Genomic DNA, 14,753 nt, shown 5'->3' with positions numbered 1-14,753 from the left:
TGTCCTTCTAGATGGTAGTAGTCATGGGTTTGGAAGGTGCTGTCTAAGGAGCCTTGGTGAGTTCCTGCATTACATCTTGTAGATGGTATACGCTGCTGCTACTGTGCATCAGTGGTGGAGGGAGTGAATGTTTGTCGATGGGGTGACAATCAAGCGGCTGCTTTGTCCTGGACGGTGTCAAGCTTCTTGAGTATTATTGGAGCTGCACTCATCCAGGCAAGTGGGGAGTATTCCATCACACTCCTGACTTGTGCCTTGTAGATGGTGGACAGGCTCTGGGAAGGCAGGAGGTGAGTTACTCGTTGCTGAAGATGGTTGGGCCTAGGTCACTACCCTGAGGAACTCCTGCAGTGATGTCCTGGAGCTGAGCTGACTGACCTCCAACAACCACAACCATCTTCCTTTGTGCTAGATATGACTCCAACCAGTGGAGAGTTTCCCCCCGATTCCCATTGACTCCAGTTTTGCTAGGGCTCCTTGATGCCACACTCGGTCAAATGCTGCCTTGATATCAAGGGCAGTCACTCTCACCTCACCTCAGGAGTTCAGCTCTTTTGTCTATGTCTGAACCAAGGCTGTAATGAGGTCAGAAGCTGAGTGGCCCTGGCAGACCCCAAACTGGGCGACAGTGCACAGGTTAGTACCGAAGTATGTGCCACTTGATAGCACTGTTCATGACCCCTTCCATCACTTTACTGATGATGGAGGGTAGACTGATGGGGCGGTAATTGGCTGGGTTGGATTTGTCCTGCTTTTTGTGTACAGGACACACCTGGACAATTTTCCACATAGCCGGGTAGATGCCAGTGTTGTAGCTGTACTGGAACAGCTTGGGTAGGGGCACGGCAGGTTCTGGAGCACAAGTCTTCAGTACTATTGCCGGAATACTGTCAGGGCCCATAGCCTTTGCAGTAAACAGTGCATTCAGCCGTTTCTTGATATCACGTGGAGTGAATCGAATTGGCTGAAGACTGGCATCTGTGATGCTGGGGACCTCCGGAGGACGCTGAGACGGATCATCCACTCGGCACTTCTGGCTGAAGATTGTTGCAAATGCTTCAGCCTTATCTTTTGCACTGATGTGCTGGGCTCCTCCATCATTGAGGATGGGGCTATTTGTGGAACCTCCTCCTCCAGTGAGTTGTTTAATTGTCCACCACCATTCATGAACTGGATGTGGCAGGACTGCAGAGCTTAGATCTGATCCGTTGGTTGTGGGATCGCTTAGCTCCATCTATCACTTGCTGCTTATGCTGTTTGGCACGCAAGTAGTCCTGTGTTATATCTTCACCAGGTTGACACCTCATTTTTAGGTATGCCTGGTGCTGCTCCTGGCATGTCCTCCTGCACTCTTCATTGAACCAGGGTTGATCCCCTGACTTGATGGTAATGGTAGAGTGGGGGATATGCTGGGCCATGAGGTTACAGATTGTGTTTGAATACAATGTTGGCAATGGCATAGTGTTAATGTCACTGGACTAGTAATCCAGAGACCCAAGGTAAATGGGGAAAGAATTCAGAAATCTGGAGTGCAAAGGGACTTGGGAGTCCTAGTCCAGGATTCTCTTAAGGTTAACTTGCAGGTTGAGTCGGTTGTTAGGAAGGCAAATACAATGTTGGCATTTATTTTGAGAGGACTAGAATATAAAAGCAGGGATATGCTGCTGAGGCTTTATAAGGCTCTGGTCAGACCACATTTAGAATATTGTGAGCAATTTTGGGCCCCGTATCTCAGGAAGGATGTGCTGACCCTGGAGAGGCTCCAGAGGAGGTTCATGAGAATGATCCCAGGAGTGAAGGGCTTAACATATGAGGAACGTTTGAGGACTCTGGGTCTATACTCGATGGAGGTTAGAAGGATGAGGGGGGGATCTGATTGAAACTTACAGAATACTGAAAGGCCTGGATAGAGTGGACATGGGGAAGATGTTTCCATTACTAGGAGAGACTAGGACCCAAGGGCACAGCCTCAGAGTAAAGGGAAGACCTTTTAGAACAGAGATGAGGAGAAACTCCTTTAGCCAGAGAGTGGTGAATCTATGGAATTCATTGCCACAGAAGGCTGTGGAGGTCAGGTCATTGAGTGTATTTAAGACCAAGATAGATAGGTTCTTGATTGGTAAGGGGATCAAAGGTTACGGGGAGAAGGTGGGAGAATGGGGTTGAGAAACTTATCAGCCATGATTGAATGGTAGTGCAGACTCAATGGGCCGATTGGCCTAATTTCTGCTCCTATGTCTTATGGTCTTATGGTAATGCTCTGGGGACCTGGGTTTGAATCCCACCATGGCAGATGGTGAAATTTGAATCCAATAAAAATCTGGAATTAAATGTCTGATGATGACCAGCAAGCCAATGTTGATTGTTGCAAAAACCCATCTGGTTCACTAATGTCCTTTAGGGAAGGAAATCTGCCATCCTTACCTGGTTTGGCCTACATGTGACTCCAGACCCACAGCAATGTGGTTCACTCTTAAAAAATGCCCTCTGAACAAGGACAATTAGGAATGGGCAATGAATGTTGGCTTGGCATCCCATGTCCACATCCCATGTCCACATCCCATGAATGAGTAAAAAATAAATGTCGCTGCTCCTGATGGCCCACAGCGCCTCATGGATGCCCAGTCGAGTTGCTAGATCTGTCCGAAATCTATCCCATTTAGCACAGTGGTAGTGCCACACAACACGATGGAGGGCATCTTCAATGTGTAGATGGGACCTGGTCTTTACAATGACTGTGTGGTGGTCACTCCTTCCGATACTGTCATGGACAGATGCATCTGTGACAGGCAGGTTGGTGAGGACGAGGTCAAGTATGTTTTTCCCTCTTGTTCATTCTCTCACCACCTGTCACAGACACAGTCTAGCAGCTATGTCCTTTAGGACTCAGCCAGCTCGGTCAATAGTGGTGCTACCGAGTCACTCTCGGTGAAGGACGTTGAAGTCCCCACCGAGAGTACATTCTGTGTCCTTGTCACCCTCAGTGCTTCCTCCAAATGGTGTTCAACACAGAGGAGCACTGATTCATCAGCTGAGGGAGGGCAGTACATGGTAATCAGCAGGAGGTTTCCTTGTCCATGTTTGGCCTGATGCCATGAGAGTTCATGGGGTCCGGAGTCGATGTTGAGGACTCCCAGGGCAGCTCCCTCCTGACTGTATACCACTGTGCCCCACCTCTGCTGGGTCTGACCTGCCGGTGGGACAGGACATACCCAGGGATGGTGATGGTGGTGTCTGGGACATTATCTGTAAGGTATGATTCCATGAGGATGACTATGCCAGGCTGTTGCTTGACTAGTCTGTGAGACAGCTCTCCCAATTTTGGCACTAGCCCCCAGATTTTAGTAAAGGGGACTTTGCAGGGTTAAGGGAGCTGAGATTGACATTGTCGTTTCCAGTGCCTGGGTCGATGTCAGGTGGTCCGTCCAATTTCATTCCTTTTTTGTGACTTTGTAGCGGTTTGATACAACTGAGTGTCTGGCTCGGCCATTTCAGAGTGAACCACGTTGCTATGGGTCTAGAGTCACATGTAGGCCAGACCAGGTAAGGATGGCAGATTTCCTTCCCTAAAGGACATTAGTGACCCAGATGGGTTTTTACAATAATGGTTTCATGGACACCATTAGACTTTGAATATAAACTCCACCATCTGCCGTGGTGGGATTTGAACCCGGTCCACAGCAAACTATCCTAGTCCAGTGACAATACCACTACGCCATTGCCTTCTATTAGCCTTCCTATTTGCCTGCTGCACCTGCATGTTAGCTTTCAGTGATTTATGGACAAGGACACCCAGGTCCCTTTGTAAACCTACACTTTCTAATCTCTTACCATTTAGGAAATACTCTGCACATCCATTCCTCTACCAAAGTGGGTGACCTCATATTTTTCCACATTATATTCCATCTGTCATGTTCTTGCCCACTCACTGAGTCTGTCCGAATCCTCTTGTAGCCGCTTTACATCTTCCTCACAACACACAGTTCCACCTAGCTTTGTATCATTTGCAAACTTGGAAATACTACATTTGGTCCCTACATCCAAATCATTGACATATACAATGAACAGTTGGTGGGGCCCAAGTACTGATCCTTGCGATACCCCACTAGTCACAGCTTGCCAATGCGAGAATGACTCGTTTATTCCTATTCTGTATTCTTCCTGTCAGCTAAACCTTAATCCATGATTAAAAAATGTTAAAGTGTGGGTTCAGCTTTAAGCAGCTGCTGAAATTGAAGATGGTGCTGCCATTGGTTTGAAGGGTTTTCCCGTGCTTGCCGGTTTTGACGGGCTCCCACTGTAACAGCCTTCACACTCAGCCTTGAAAAGCCTTTAAACAATGGCTGCTCGGATTGATGAGCTGCAGACTTCTCCGTTTGAGCACAATGCTTTAGGGTCATGAAAGCATCGAATCCTGGCCTTTGCTGGCCTTTAAAGCTGTTTTTCAAGTCGCAATTCTTCCAAATTAATTAATATGTTTTCTTCTCAGAGTGAGATCAGCGGCCGCCTGTTCAGGCGCTGACTCGGCATTCTGGCTGGGCTGCCGCACGTTCAGAAATGCTCTGACTTTTAAAAGACTGAAAATCATTTTTAAACTAGTTCTGGCCAAGAATTTAATTTCTTATCTCACCCCTGCAATGTCCTTTGATTCTGCACTCTGTGGGCATTCAATCCGAACCATCACGTAATCTTTCTCTTCTGTCCTCTGGTTCCAGTCCTGCTATGGAGCTTCTCTCAGGTGATCTCCCTCTGTGTTTTCACTTCAGGTGCTTTCAGTCAGGACAGAACACTTCTCCTTTAATTCTCCAGCTGTTGAATTTCTGCTCCAGTTTCTCTGAGAGCTGCCACCATGTTGTAGGGTGTTGGATACTGTTTAGGAGGTCTTAATGAAGGCTTTGTAGCCTTAAGTAGGTTAACTGTATGTATTTATTAATTCAAGAACTATGTACATATACAGCAAAGGGTTTAATCTAGGAGCTGTGTCCACGCTTGCTTGTGCACACAGCTCTGTCCAACACTAGACTGACTCCAAGGTGTGGGTCATGTGTTTTCTTACATCACTGTGTGGGTGGTGCTGTACTCAGTCCCACGTTAGCCCTGTATGTGCCGGACCCTTATACGACAGAGTTGAGGCCACAATCAGATCAGCCATGATCTTATTGAATGTTGGAGCAGGTTCGAGGGGCCGAATGGCCTACTGCTCCTAATTTGTTTGTTCATATTTATGTCTGTATGTGAAGTGCCTTGGGATGTTTTAGAATGTTTAACATCCCCAATGATGATTGCACAATGTTCAACACCATTTGTGACTCCTCAGATACTGAAGTAGTCCATGTCCAAATGCAGCAAGACCTGGACAATATCCAGGTTTGGGTTGACAAGTGACAAGTAACATTCACGCCACACAAAAGTCAGGCAATGACCATCTCCAACAAGGAAGAATCCAACCATTGTCCCTTGATGTTCTATGGCATTACCATCACTGAATCCCCCATTATCAACATCCTGGCTCTTACCATTGACCAGAAACTGAACCGGACCACCCATATAAATACTGTGACTACAAGAGCAAGTCAGAGGCTAGGAAATGTGCGATGAGTAACTCACCTCCTGACTCCCCAAAGCCTGTCCACCATCTACAAGGCACAAGTCAGGAGTGTGATGGAATATTCCCCACTTGCCTGGATGAGTGCAGCTCCCACAACACTCAAGAAGCTTGACACCGTCCAGGACAAAGCAGGCCTGCTTGATTGGCACCACATCCCCAAACATTCACTCCCACCACCAATGACGCACAGTAGCAGCTGTGTGTACCATCTACAAGATGTACTGCAGAGCCCCAGGTAAGACAATTGCATGCTACGTGACAAATCTGAAGCAGCTAATGTAACACTGTGGGTTCGGTATGACTCTGAACGACATACTCAGAGATCGTTTTGTGTGTGGTGTGAAAGAGGACACTATTCAGATAAGATTATTATCTGAAGTGAATCTGGATTTCAAGAAGGTGCTAGAGATAGCGTTGGCCATGGAAAGCGCAGTGAGAGATTCACAAACAATACAGGGTGTGCAAAATGGCACCATCATCAACATCGGGTGGGAAACCCCAGCTGAAAGTGATGGAAAAGAGCGATAATCTAGCGCAAAACAGCCCCCGCTAGCCAAAGAATAAAGAAAAATAACTTAGTAGCGAGATCGAAGAATAATTTTAATAAAGGTGGAAATAATCAGCCTTTTAGCGACTGGCAGTCTGAAGAAATCGAATGCTACTATTGTCACAGAAATGGACATATGATGAGGTCGTGCAAGGAAAGATTCAAGTAGGCTTGTAAACAAAAGAAGGAGCCCAATGAAATATACAACGTACAAGAGCCTGAAACAACAAATTCAGACATTTACTTGTTTAATCTGAAAGTTGGAAAGACAGAACCAATTTTTGGAATGGGTTACAAAAACAAAAACAGAATTACCTGGAAAAACTCAGCAGGTCTGGCAGCATCGGCGGAGAAGAAAAGAGTTGACGTTTCGAGTCCTCATGACCCTTCAACAGAACTTGAGTTTGAGTCCAAGAAAGAGTTGAAATATAAGCTGGTTTAAGGTGTGTGTGTGGGGGGCGGAGAGAGAGAGAGAGAGAGAGGTGGAGTGGGGGTGTGGTTGTATGGACAAACAAGCAGTGATAGAAGCAGATCATCAAAAGATGTCAAGAACAATTGTACAAAAGAACACATAGGTGTTAAAGTTAAAGTTGGTGATATTATCTAAAAGAATGTGCTAATTAAGAATGGATGGTAGGGCACTCAAGGTATAGCTCTAGTGGGGGTGGGGAGAGCATAAAAGATGTAAAAAATAAATAAATAAATAAATAAAAAAAATTTTTTTTCCCTTTTTATAATGGAAATAGGTGGGAAAAGGAAAATCAATATAATTTATTGGAAAAAAAAGAGAAAAGGAAGGGGGAAACAAAAAGGGCATGGGGATGGGGGAGGGAGCTCACGACCTAAAGTTGTTGAATTCAATATTCAGTCCGGATGGCTGTAAAGTGCCTAGTCGGAAGATGAGGTGTTGTTCCTCCAGTTTGCGTTGGGCTTCACTGGAACAATGCAGCAAGCCAAGGACAGACATGTGGGCAAGAGAGCAGGGTGGAGTGTTAAAATGGCAAGCGACAGGGAGGTTTGGGTCATTCTTGCGGACAGACCGCAGGTGTTCTGCAAAGCGGTCGCCCAGTTTACGTTTGGTCTCTCCAACGTAGAGGAGAGCATTGGGAGCAACGAATGCAGTAGACTAAGTTGGGGGAAACGCAAGTGAAATGCTACTTCACTTGAAAGGAGTGTTTGGGTCCTTGGACGGTGAGGAGAGAGAAAGTGAAGGGGCAGGTATTGCATCTTTTGCGTGGGCATGGGGTTGTGCCATAGGAGGGGGTTGAGGAGTAGGGGGTGATGGCGGAGTGGACCAGGGTGTCCCGGAGGGAGCGATCCCTACGGAATGCCGATAAGGGGGGTGAAGGGAAAATGTGTTTGGTGGTGGCATCATGCTGGAGTTGGCGGAAATGGCGGAGGATGATCCTTTGAATGTGGAGGCTGGTGGGGTGATAAGTGAGGACAAGGGGGACCCTATCATGTTTCTGGGAGGGAGGAGAAGGCGTGAGGGTGGATGCGCGGGAGATGGGCTGGACACGGTTGAGGGCCCTGTCAACGACCGTGGGTGGAAAACCTCGGTTAAGGAAGAAGGAGGACATGTCAGAGGAACTGTTTTTGAATGTAGCATCATTGGAACAGATGAGACGGAGGTGAAAGAACTGAGAGAATGGGATGGAGTCCTTACAGGAAGTGGGGTGTGAGGAGCTGTAGTCGAGATAGCTGTGGGAGTCGGTGGGTTTGTAATGGATATTGGTGGACAGTCTATCACCAGAGATTGAGACAGAGAGGTCAAGGAAGGGAAGGGAAGTGTCAGAGATGGACCACGTGAAAATGATGGAGGGGTGGAGATTGGAAGCAAAATTAATAAATTTTTCCAAGTCCTGACGAGAGCATGAAGCGGCACCGAAGTAATCATCGATGTACCGGAGAAAGAGTTGTGGAAGGGGGCCGGAGTAGGACTGGAACAAGAAATGTTCCACATACCCCATAAAGAGACAGGCATAGCTGAGGCCCATGCGGGTACCCATAGCCACACCTTTTATTTGGAGGAAGTGAGAGGAGTCGAAGGAGAAATTGTTCAGCGTGAGAACAAGTTCAGCCAGACGGAGGAGAGTAGTGGTGGATGGGGATTGTTCGGGCCTCTGTTCGAGGAAGAAGCTAAGGGCCCTCAGACCATCCTGGTGGGGGATGGAGGTGTAGAGGGATTGGACGTCCATGGTGAAGAGGAAGCGGTTGGGGCCAGGGAACTGGAAATTGTTGATGTGACGTAAGGTGTCAGAGGAATCACGGATGTAGGTGGGAAGGGACTGGACAAGGGGAGAGAGAAGGGAGTCAAGATAACGAGAAATGAGTTCTGTGGGGCAGGAGCAAGCTGGGACGATCGGTCTACCGGGGCAGTTCTGTTTGTGGATTTTGGGTAGGAGATAGAAGCGGGCCGTCCGAGGTTGGGCGACTATCAGGTTGGAAGCTGTGGGAGGGAGATCCCCAGAGGAGATGAGGTCAGTGACAGTCCTGGAAACAATGGCTTGATGTTCAGTGGTGGGGTCATGGTCGAGGGAGAGGTAGGAGGAAGTGTGCGAGTTGACGCTCAGCCTCGGCGAGGTAGATGTCAGTGCGCCAGACAACAACAGCACCACCCTTGTCAGCGGGTTTGATGACAATGTCAGGGTTGGACCTGAGAGAATGGAGTGCAGTAAGTTCAGAGAGAGACAGGTTAGGATGGGTGAGAGGAGCAGAGAAATTGAGACGACTAATGTCGCGCCGACAGTTCTCAATGAAAAGAGCAAGAGAAGGTAAGAATCCAGAGGGAGGGGTCCAGGTGGAGGGAGAATATTGGAGATGGGTAAAAGGATCCGTTGAACTGGGAGAGGACTCCTGCCCAAAGAAGTGAGCCCGGAGACGAAGACGGCGGAAGAAGAGTTCAGTATCATGCCGAGCCCGAAATTCATTGAGGTGAGGGCGTAAGGGTATGAAACTAAGTCCTTTGCTGAGCACTGAACGTTCAGCATCGGAGAGGGGAAGGTCAGGGGGTATAGTGAATACACGGCTGGGGCTGGGATTGGAAGATGGGGTGGGGACGGAGGGACAGGCCGGGGTGGAGGGTCCTAGATGGGTGTTGGTGTCGATGAGTTGTTGGAGCTTGCGTTCCTTAGCACTTGAGAGAAAGAGGAAAAGTTTCTTGTTGAGGTGTGGGATGAGCCGAAGGATAAAATGAAACTGGGGGCACGCGCAGCTTTGAAAAAGGGTGCGGCAGTGCTGCTGGAGGGAGAGGTCGAGTGTGTTCATATGGCGGCGCATGGCACTGAGTGTGGATCTCAGGATGTGACGGGAACAGCAGTCCGAGAAACGTTTTATGTCCCGGAGATACCTGTAATCCTGGGTGGGTTCGAAACATGAGGGGTGGAATTTCAGTTGAAATCCACGTGGGGTAAGTCGGAGATGGAGACAGTCACTGAGAAAGGAGATGTGGCTGTGAAAGAGAGTTTTAGTAAACACCTTGTCAAACACCAGGAGGGAAATGGAAAGCAAGGAAGGTGAGCAGGGCAAAAGAGAGATACGGAAATCTTGTCGCAGAGAGGAACAGAACTTCTTCAAGGAGGTAGGCATTTCTTGAAGAGCAGTGGCAGTCAATTAAACACAGAGATAAAAACAAAAAAACTGCGGATGCTGGAAATCCAAAACAAAAACAAAAACAGAATTACCTGGAAAAACTCAGCAGGTCTGGCAGCATCGGCGGAGAAGAAAAGAGTTGACGTTTCGAGTCCTCATGACCCTTCGACAGAACTTGAGTTCGAGTCCAAGAAAGAGTTGAAATATAAGCTGGTTTAAGGTGTGTGTGTGGGGGGCGGAGAGAGAGAGAGAGAGGTGGAGTGGGGTGTGGTTGTAGGGACAAACAAGCAGTGATAGAAGCAGAATGGGTTACCTGTCACAATATTTGTCACAGTGAAAGTAAATGGCAAACCTGTTAAAATGGAAGTGAAGCTTCCACTACAGTAATTGGGAAACATACCTTCAGATATCTGAATAATGGTGAACATCAATTAGGTTTGGAATGAACAGCGGCCACGCTAAAAACATATACGGGTGAAGACATTCAAGTAAAAGGCATAAGCAGAGTAACTGTTCATTATGGAAGCCAATCAACAAAGCTACCCATGATGGTGGTAGCAGCTGAAGGGTCAAGCATCCTGGGTGAAATTAATTAAAGCAGATTAAGTTAGAATGGTCCAAAATCTTTCAGTTGATAACAAGTGGGCTACCAGAACTACTTAAAAAATGCGCCACCATCTTCCAGGACAAACTTGGCCTTTAGGCCAAGATTTACGTGGATCTGGAAGCAACCCCCTCACGAGACCGGTGCCATATGTCCTGCGAGAGAAAGTCGACATTGAACTGAACAGACTAGAGAAACTGGGCGTTATACAAGGCGTTCCGTTCTCAGAATGGGCGGCACCCATAGTCCCCATCCTTAAATCCAACCAAAGCGACCGAATTTGTGGGGTCTACAAACTGATGGTTAACAAACTAGCCAAATTGGACAGTTACCCCATTCCAAAAATTGAAGACCTGTATGCCAAGCTGACAGGAGGGACAATATACACAAAGTTTGGTACAGTCATGCTTATCAACAAGCAGAGTTGGATAATGCCTCCCACGAATTTGTCACAATTAATACCCACAAAGGGTTGTACCAATATACAGGATTGCCTTTCGATGTCTCCTCAGCTTGTACCCTCTTTCAGAGAACAATGGAACGTTTACTGCAGAGACTGCCCCAGGTTGTAGTCTATTTAAGTGATGTATTGGTGACAGGATTCACTGAGAAAGAGCATTTGACAAACTTAGAAGAAGTCTTAAAATGATTCTTGCAAGCTGGAGTGCATTTAAAAAAAAAGTGCAAGTTTCAAGCGAGGGAGGTAATCTATTTGGGTCACTGGGTAGATTCACAGGGCCTCCACCCGGTTGAGGTGAAAGTGAGAGCCATAAGGGAGGCACCTGCGCCAAAGAACGCCTCAGAGTTTAAATCATCTCTAGGAATGATCAACTATTATGGGAGGTTCTTACCCAATTTGTCTACAGTGCTGGGCCCCCCCTGCATTCTCTACTCAAAAAGAACCAATGTTGGTCTTGGGAGGCGCCCCAGAAAGAAGCTTTCATAAAGGTGAAGGAATTGTTGCACTTGTCCAATTTATTAGTGCATTACGACCAGACAGAAGAATTGGTGCTGACGTGATGCATCTCCCTCCAGAGTGGGAGCAGTGCTCTGTCATCGGATGGACAATGGCACGGAATGGCCAATAGGTTACGTATCATCAAGAGGGCACAAGAACAAGGGGGCACAGATTTAAAGTAATTTGCAAAAGAAACAAACGTGACGTGAGAAAAAACTTTTTCACACAGCGAGTGGTTCCGTTTGGAACGCACGGCCTGAAAATGTGGTGGAGGCAGGTTCAGCTGAGACATTTAAGAGGACATTAGATGAGTATTTGAATAGAAACAACGTGCAGGGGTATGGGGAAAAGGCAGGACAATGGCACTAGATCATGATGTTCATTTGGAGAGCTGGTGCAGACACGATGGGCCGAATGGCCTCCTGTGCCCTTAAAATTTTGTGATTCCGTGATGTACTGATCGCATCCCTAATTAACAGCGCTACTCTACCTCCTTTTCCTTCTTTCCTATCCTATCTAAATAACCAATATCCTTGAATATTCAGTTCAAGTCGTCACCCTGTAACCACATTTCTGTAATGACAGTTATATCACACCCAATTACCTCTATTCGTGCCTTTAAATCATCTACCTTGTTGTCAAGGCTGCACGCATTCAGATGGAGTATAACTTGCCATTTATCAGCCCAAGCATGAAAGTTGTGCAGGTCTTGCTATGATGAATATGGACTATTTCAGTATCTGAGGTGTCGTGAATGGTGCTGAACATTGTGCTCTCAATGAAGATATATTCCACTGAAGAAGAAACACTCTACCAGAAGGATGCACCATCAGTGGCTAACTCAGGAAGTTAAGGATCATATCAAATGAAAGGAATGATGTTCAATGCTGCTAGGATTAGTGGGAGGCCAGAAGATTGAGAAAGATTTAGAAACCAGCAAAGCAAGGCTAAAAAAACAATAAAGAGGGAGAAATTGGAGTATGAGGGAAACTAGCAAGAAATATGAAGACATTCAGTAAAAGCTTCTACAAGTCTATAAAAAGGAAAAGAGTCACCAAAGTGACCGCTGGCCCCTTACAAATGAGACTGGGGAATTAATAATGGGAAACAAGGGCCGGAACGGTTTCGGGCATCATGGTGGACGGGTGACAACTTCCCAAAACGGCCAAAAATCGGGTTCACTCCATCGTGAAACTAGTTTACAATCAACTGCTCCACCCGCCCATGGTGGCTGCATCTCTCGCTACTGCATGTCGGGAATTTAATTTCAATACTTTAGCATCTCAATATCAGCCCTGCTCACCGGAATCATCCCCCCCATGTTGGATCATCCGGGAACGTTGATGTGATTGCACACCATCGTGTTTCACAAATATACATAAGCGGCAAGCACCTGGCGAGCTGCATTTCACTCGGGACTTCCCGGTTTGTTTGCCTACCTTCGGACAGCACTCACAGTCACCAGCGCCAGGCTTCACACACAGAACCACAGCACTTTTAGGGGGGTCACGGGCAGGTCTCTACCTACCAGATCAGCTGAAAGGCAGGGGAGGCTTTTCAAAGGCTACAGGGTGAGGGCTTGGCCTGTGGAAAGGGGAGAAGTAACCTCAGGCAAGGGAAGAGGCTGCAGGGGGAGGGGTGTACTGGGTGTGTGTGGGGGGCACATGTTGATCTGTGAAAATGACCTTAAGATGGTGAGGACTGAGGAGGCAGCCTCCAGAGGAGATGAGGCCAGATGGAGATGTGAGGGTGTGTGTGAGAGAGAGTGAGTGGTGATGTCCCTTGAGCTGGCAGTGAGTGAGATGCCAGTGAATGTGAGATGGCCTGTGAGTGTGTGAGTTTAGAGTGATGAGATGGTTGCCTTAACCTGGCAGTACAGATGAGATTATTCATCCTCTTCCTGCATTGGATGAACAACCTCATGTGCAGCATTGGCACTGACCACCTCTGTCACTGCCTCCCAAGCTGAAGTGGAGAGACTAATGGACCTCCTGCAGCCCAAGCAGGGGTCGAGGGCATTGCAATGGCCTCCACAGTGTCCAGAAAGCATCCCAGCAATGCATCACTGAATCAGAGGGCTGCACTCTTCTTGGCTTTTGGGGCCATGTCCAGGGCTGTAAGCATTGAGAAGTGCACACGCGGCTGCAGTTTAAATATGGCGCCCTGCGTGAGAAAGTGGTGAGGTAACATCATGGCGGGCAAATTTGCAGCCGGCAGGTAAAACATTTTCTCTCCCATTACTGCATTGTGTAAATCTGGACGATTCTGTCCAAGGAAATGCCACAGAGTTTGAACAAGTATTTTGTATCCATCTTCCTGTTGAAGACACAAAATAATCCCAAGAATAGTTGAAAATCAATAGTCAAAAGAAAGGGAGGAACTTAAAACAATCACTATAGTTACAGAAAAAGTAATAGTAAAACTACTGGGGTGAAGGGCTGGCAAATTCCTGATGGCCTGTATCCTAGAGTCTCAATGGAAGTGGCTGCAGAGACAGTGGGTGCAGTGGTTATAATCTTCCAATTTTGCTTAGGTCTTGGAAAGGTCCCTGCAGATTGGAAAACTGAAAATGTAAGACCTCTATTGAAGAAAAGAGGAAGGTAGAAAGAAAGGAACTATAGACCAGTTAGTCTATCATCTGTCATTGGGAAAATGCTAGAATCCACTATTAAAGAGGTAGAAGCAGGTCACTGAGAAAATCATAATACAATCAGGTAGAGACAAGTTTTTTGTGAAGGGGAAATCATGACTGTCAAATTTATTAGAGTTCATTGAGAATGTAACAAGCAGGATGGATAAAGGAGAACTAGTAGATATAGTATATTTGGATTTCTGAAGACATTTGACAAGGTCCCACATAGAAGTTAAGAAGATAGATTGGAGAAGTTGGGATAGTTTCCTTGGAGAAGAGAAGGCAGACAGGAGGTTTGATAGAGGTGTTCAAAATCATGAGGGGCCTAGACAGAGTAGATAGGGAGAAATTCACAGAATCACACAATGCAGAAGAGACCCTTCAGCCCATCGAGGCTGCACTGACATGTGAGAAACACCTGACCTACCTACCTAATCCCATTTACCAGCACTTGGCCCATAGCCTTGAATGTTATGATGTGCCAAGTGCTCATCCAGGTACTTTTTAAAGGATGTGAGGCAACACGCCTCCACCACCCTCCCAGGCAGCGCATTCCAGACCGTCACCACCTTCTGGGTAAAAAGGTTTTTCCTCACATCCCCCCTAAACCTCCTGCCCTTCACCTTGAATTTATGTCCCCTCGTGACTGACCCTTCAACTAAGGGGAACAGCTGCTCCCTATCCAAAACAAAAACAAAGACAGAATTACCTGGAAAAACTCAGCAGGTTTGGCAGCATCGGCGGAGAAGAAAAGAGTTGACGTTTCGAGTCCTCATGACCCTTCGACAGAACTTGAGTTTGAGTCCAAGAAAG

General features: G+C 47.0%; 1 protein-coding gene across 1 annotated transcript in view; it reads right to left on the bottom strand.

Moving 5' to 3' along the window:
* LOC121284312 (protocadherin-16-like) overlaps positions 1-4,681 on the bottom strand; it is a 178,983-nt gene extending 174,302 nt beyond the window's left edge. The window contains exon 1 of the mRNA XM_041199699.1: positions 4,631-4,681. Coding sequence (XP_041055633.1) covers positions 4,631-4,681 — 51 coding nt within the window. The remainder of the gene's footprint in view (positions 1-4,630) is intronic.
* Positions 4,682-14,753: the final 10,072 nt, after the last annotated feature.

This window comes from Carcharodon carcharias, chromosome 11 (assembly GCF_017639515.1).
Source record: "Carcharodon carcharias isolate sCarCar2 chromosome 11, sCarCar2.pri, whole genome shotgun sequence".
Classification (NCBI taxonomy): domain Eukaryota; kingdom Metazoa; phylum Chordata; class Chondrichthyes; order Lamniformes; family Lamnidae; genus Carcharodon; species Carcharodon carcharias.
The sequence above is the reverse complement of the archived record's forward strand: the minus strand, read 5'-3'. Positions and strand labels throughout refer to the sequence as shown.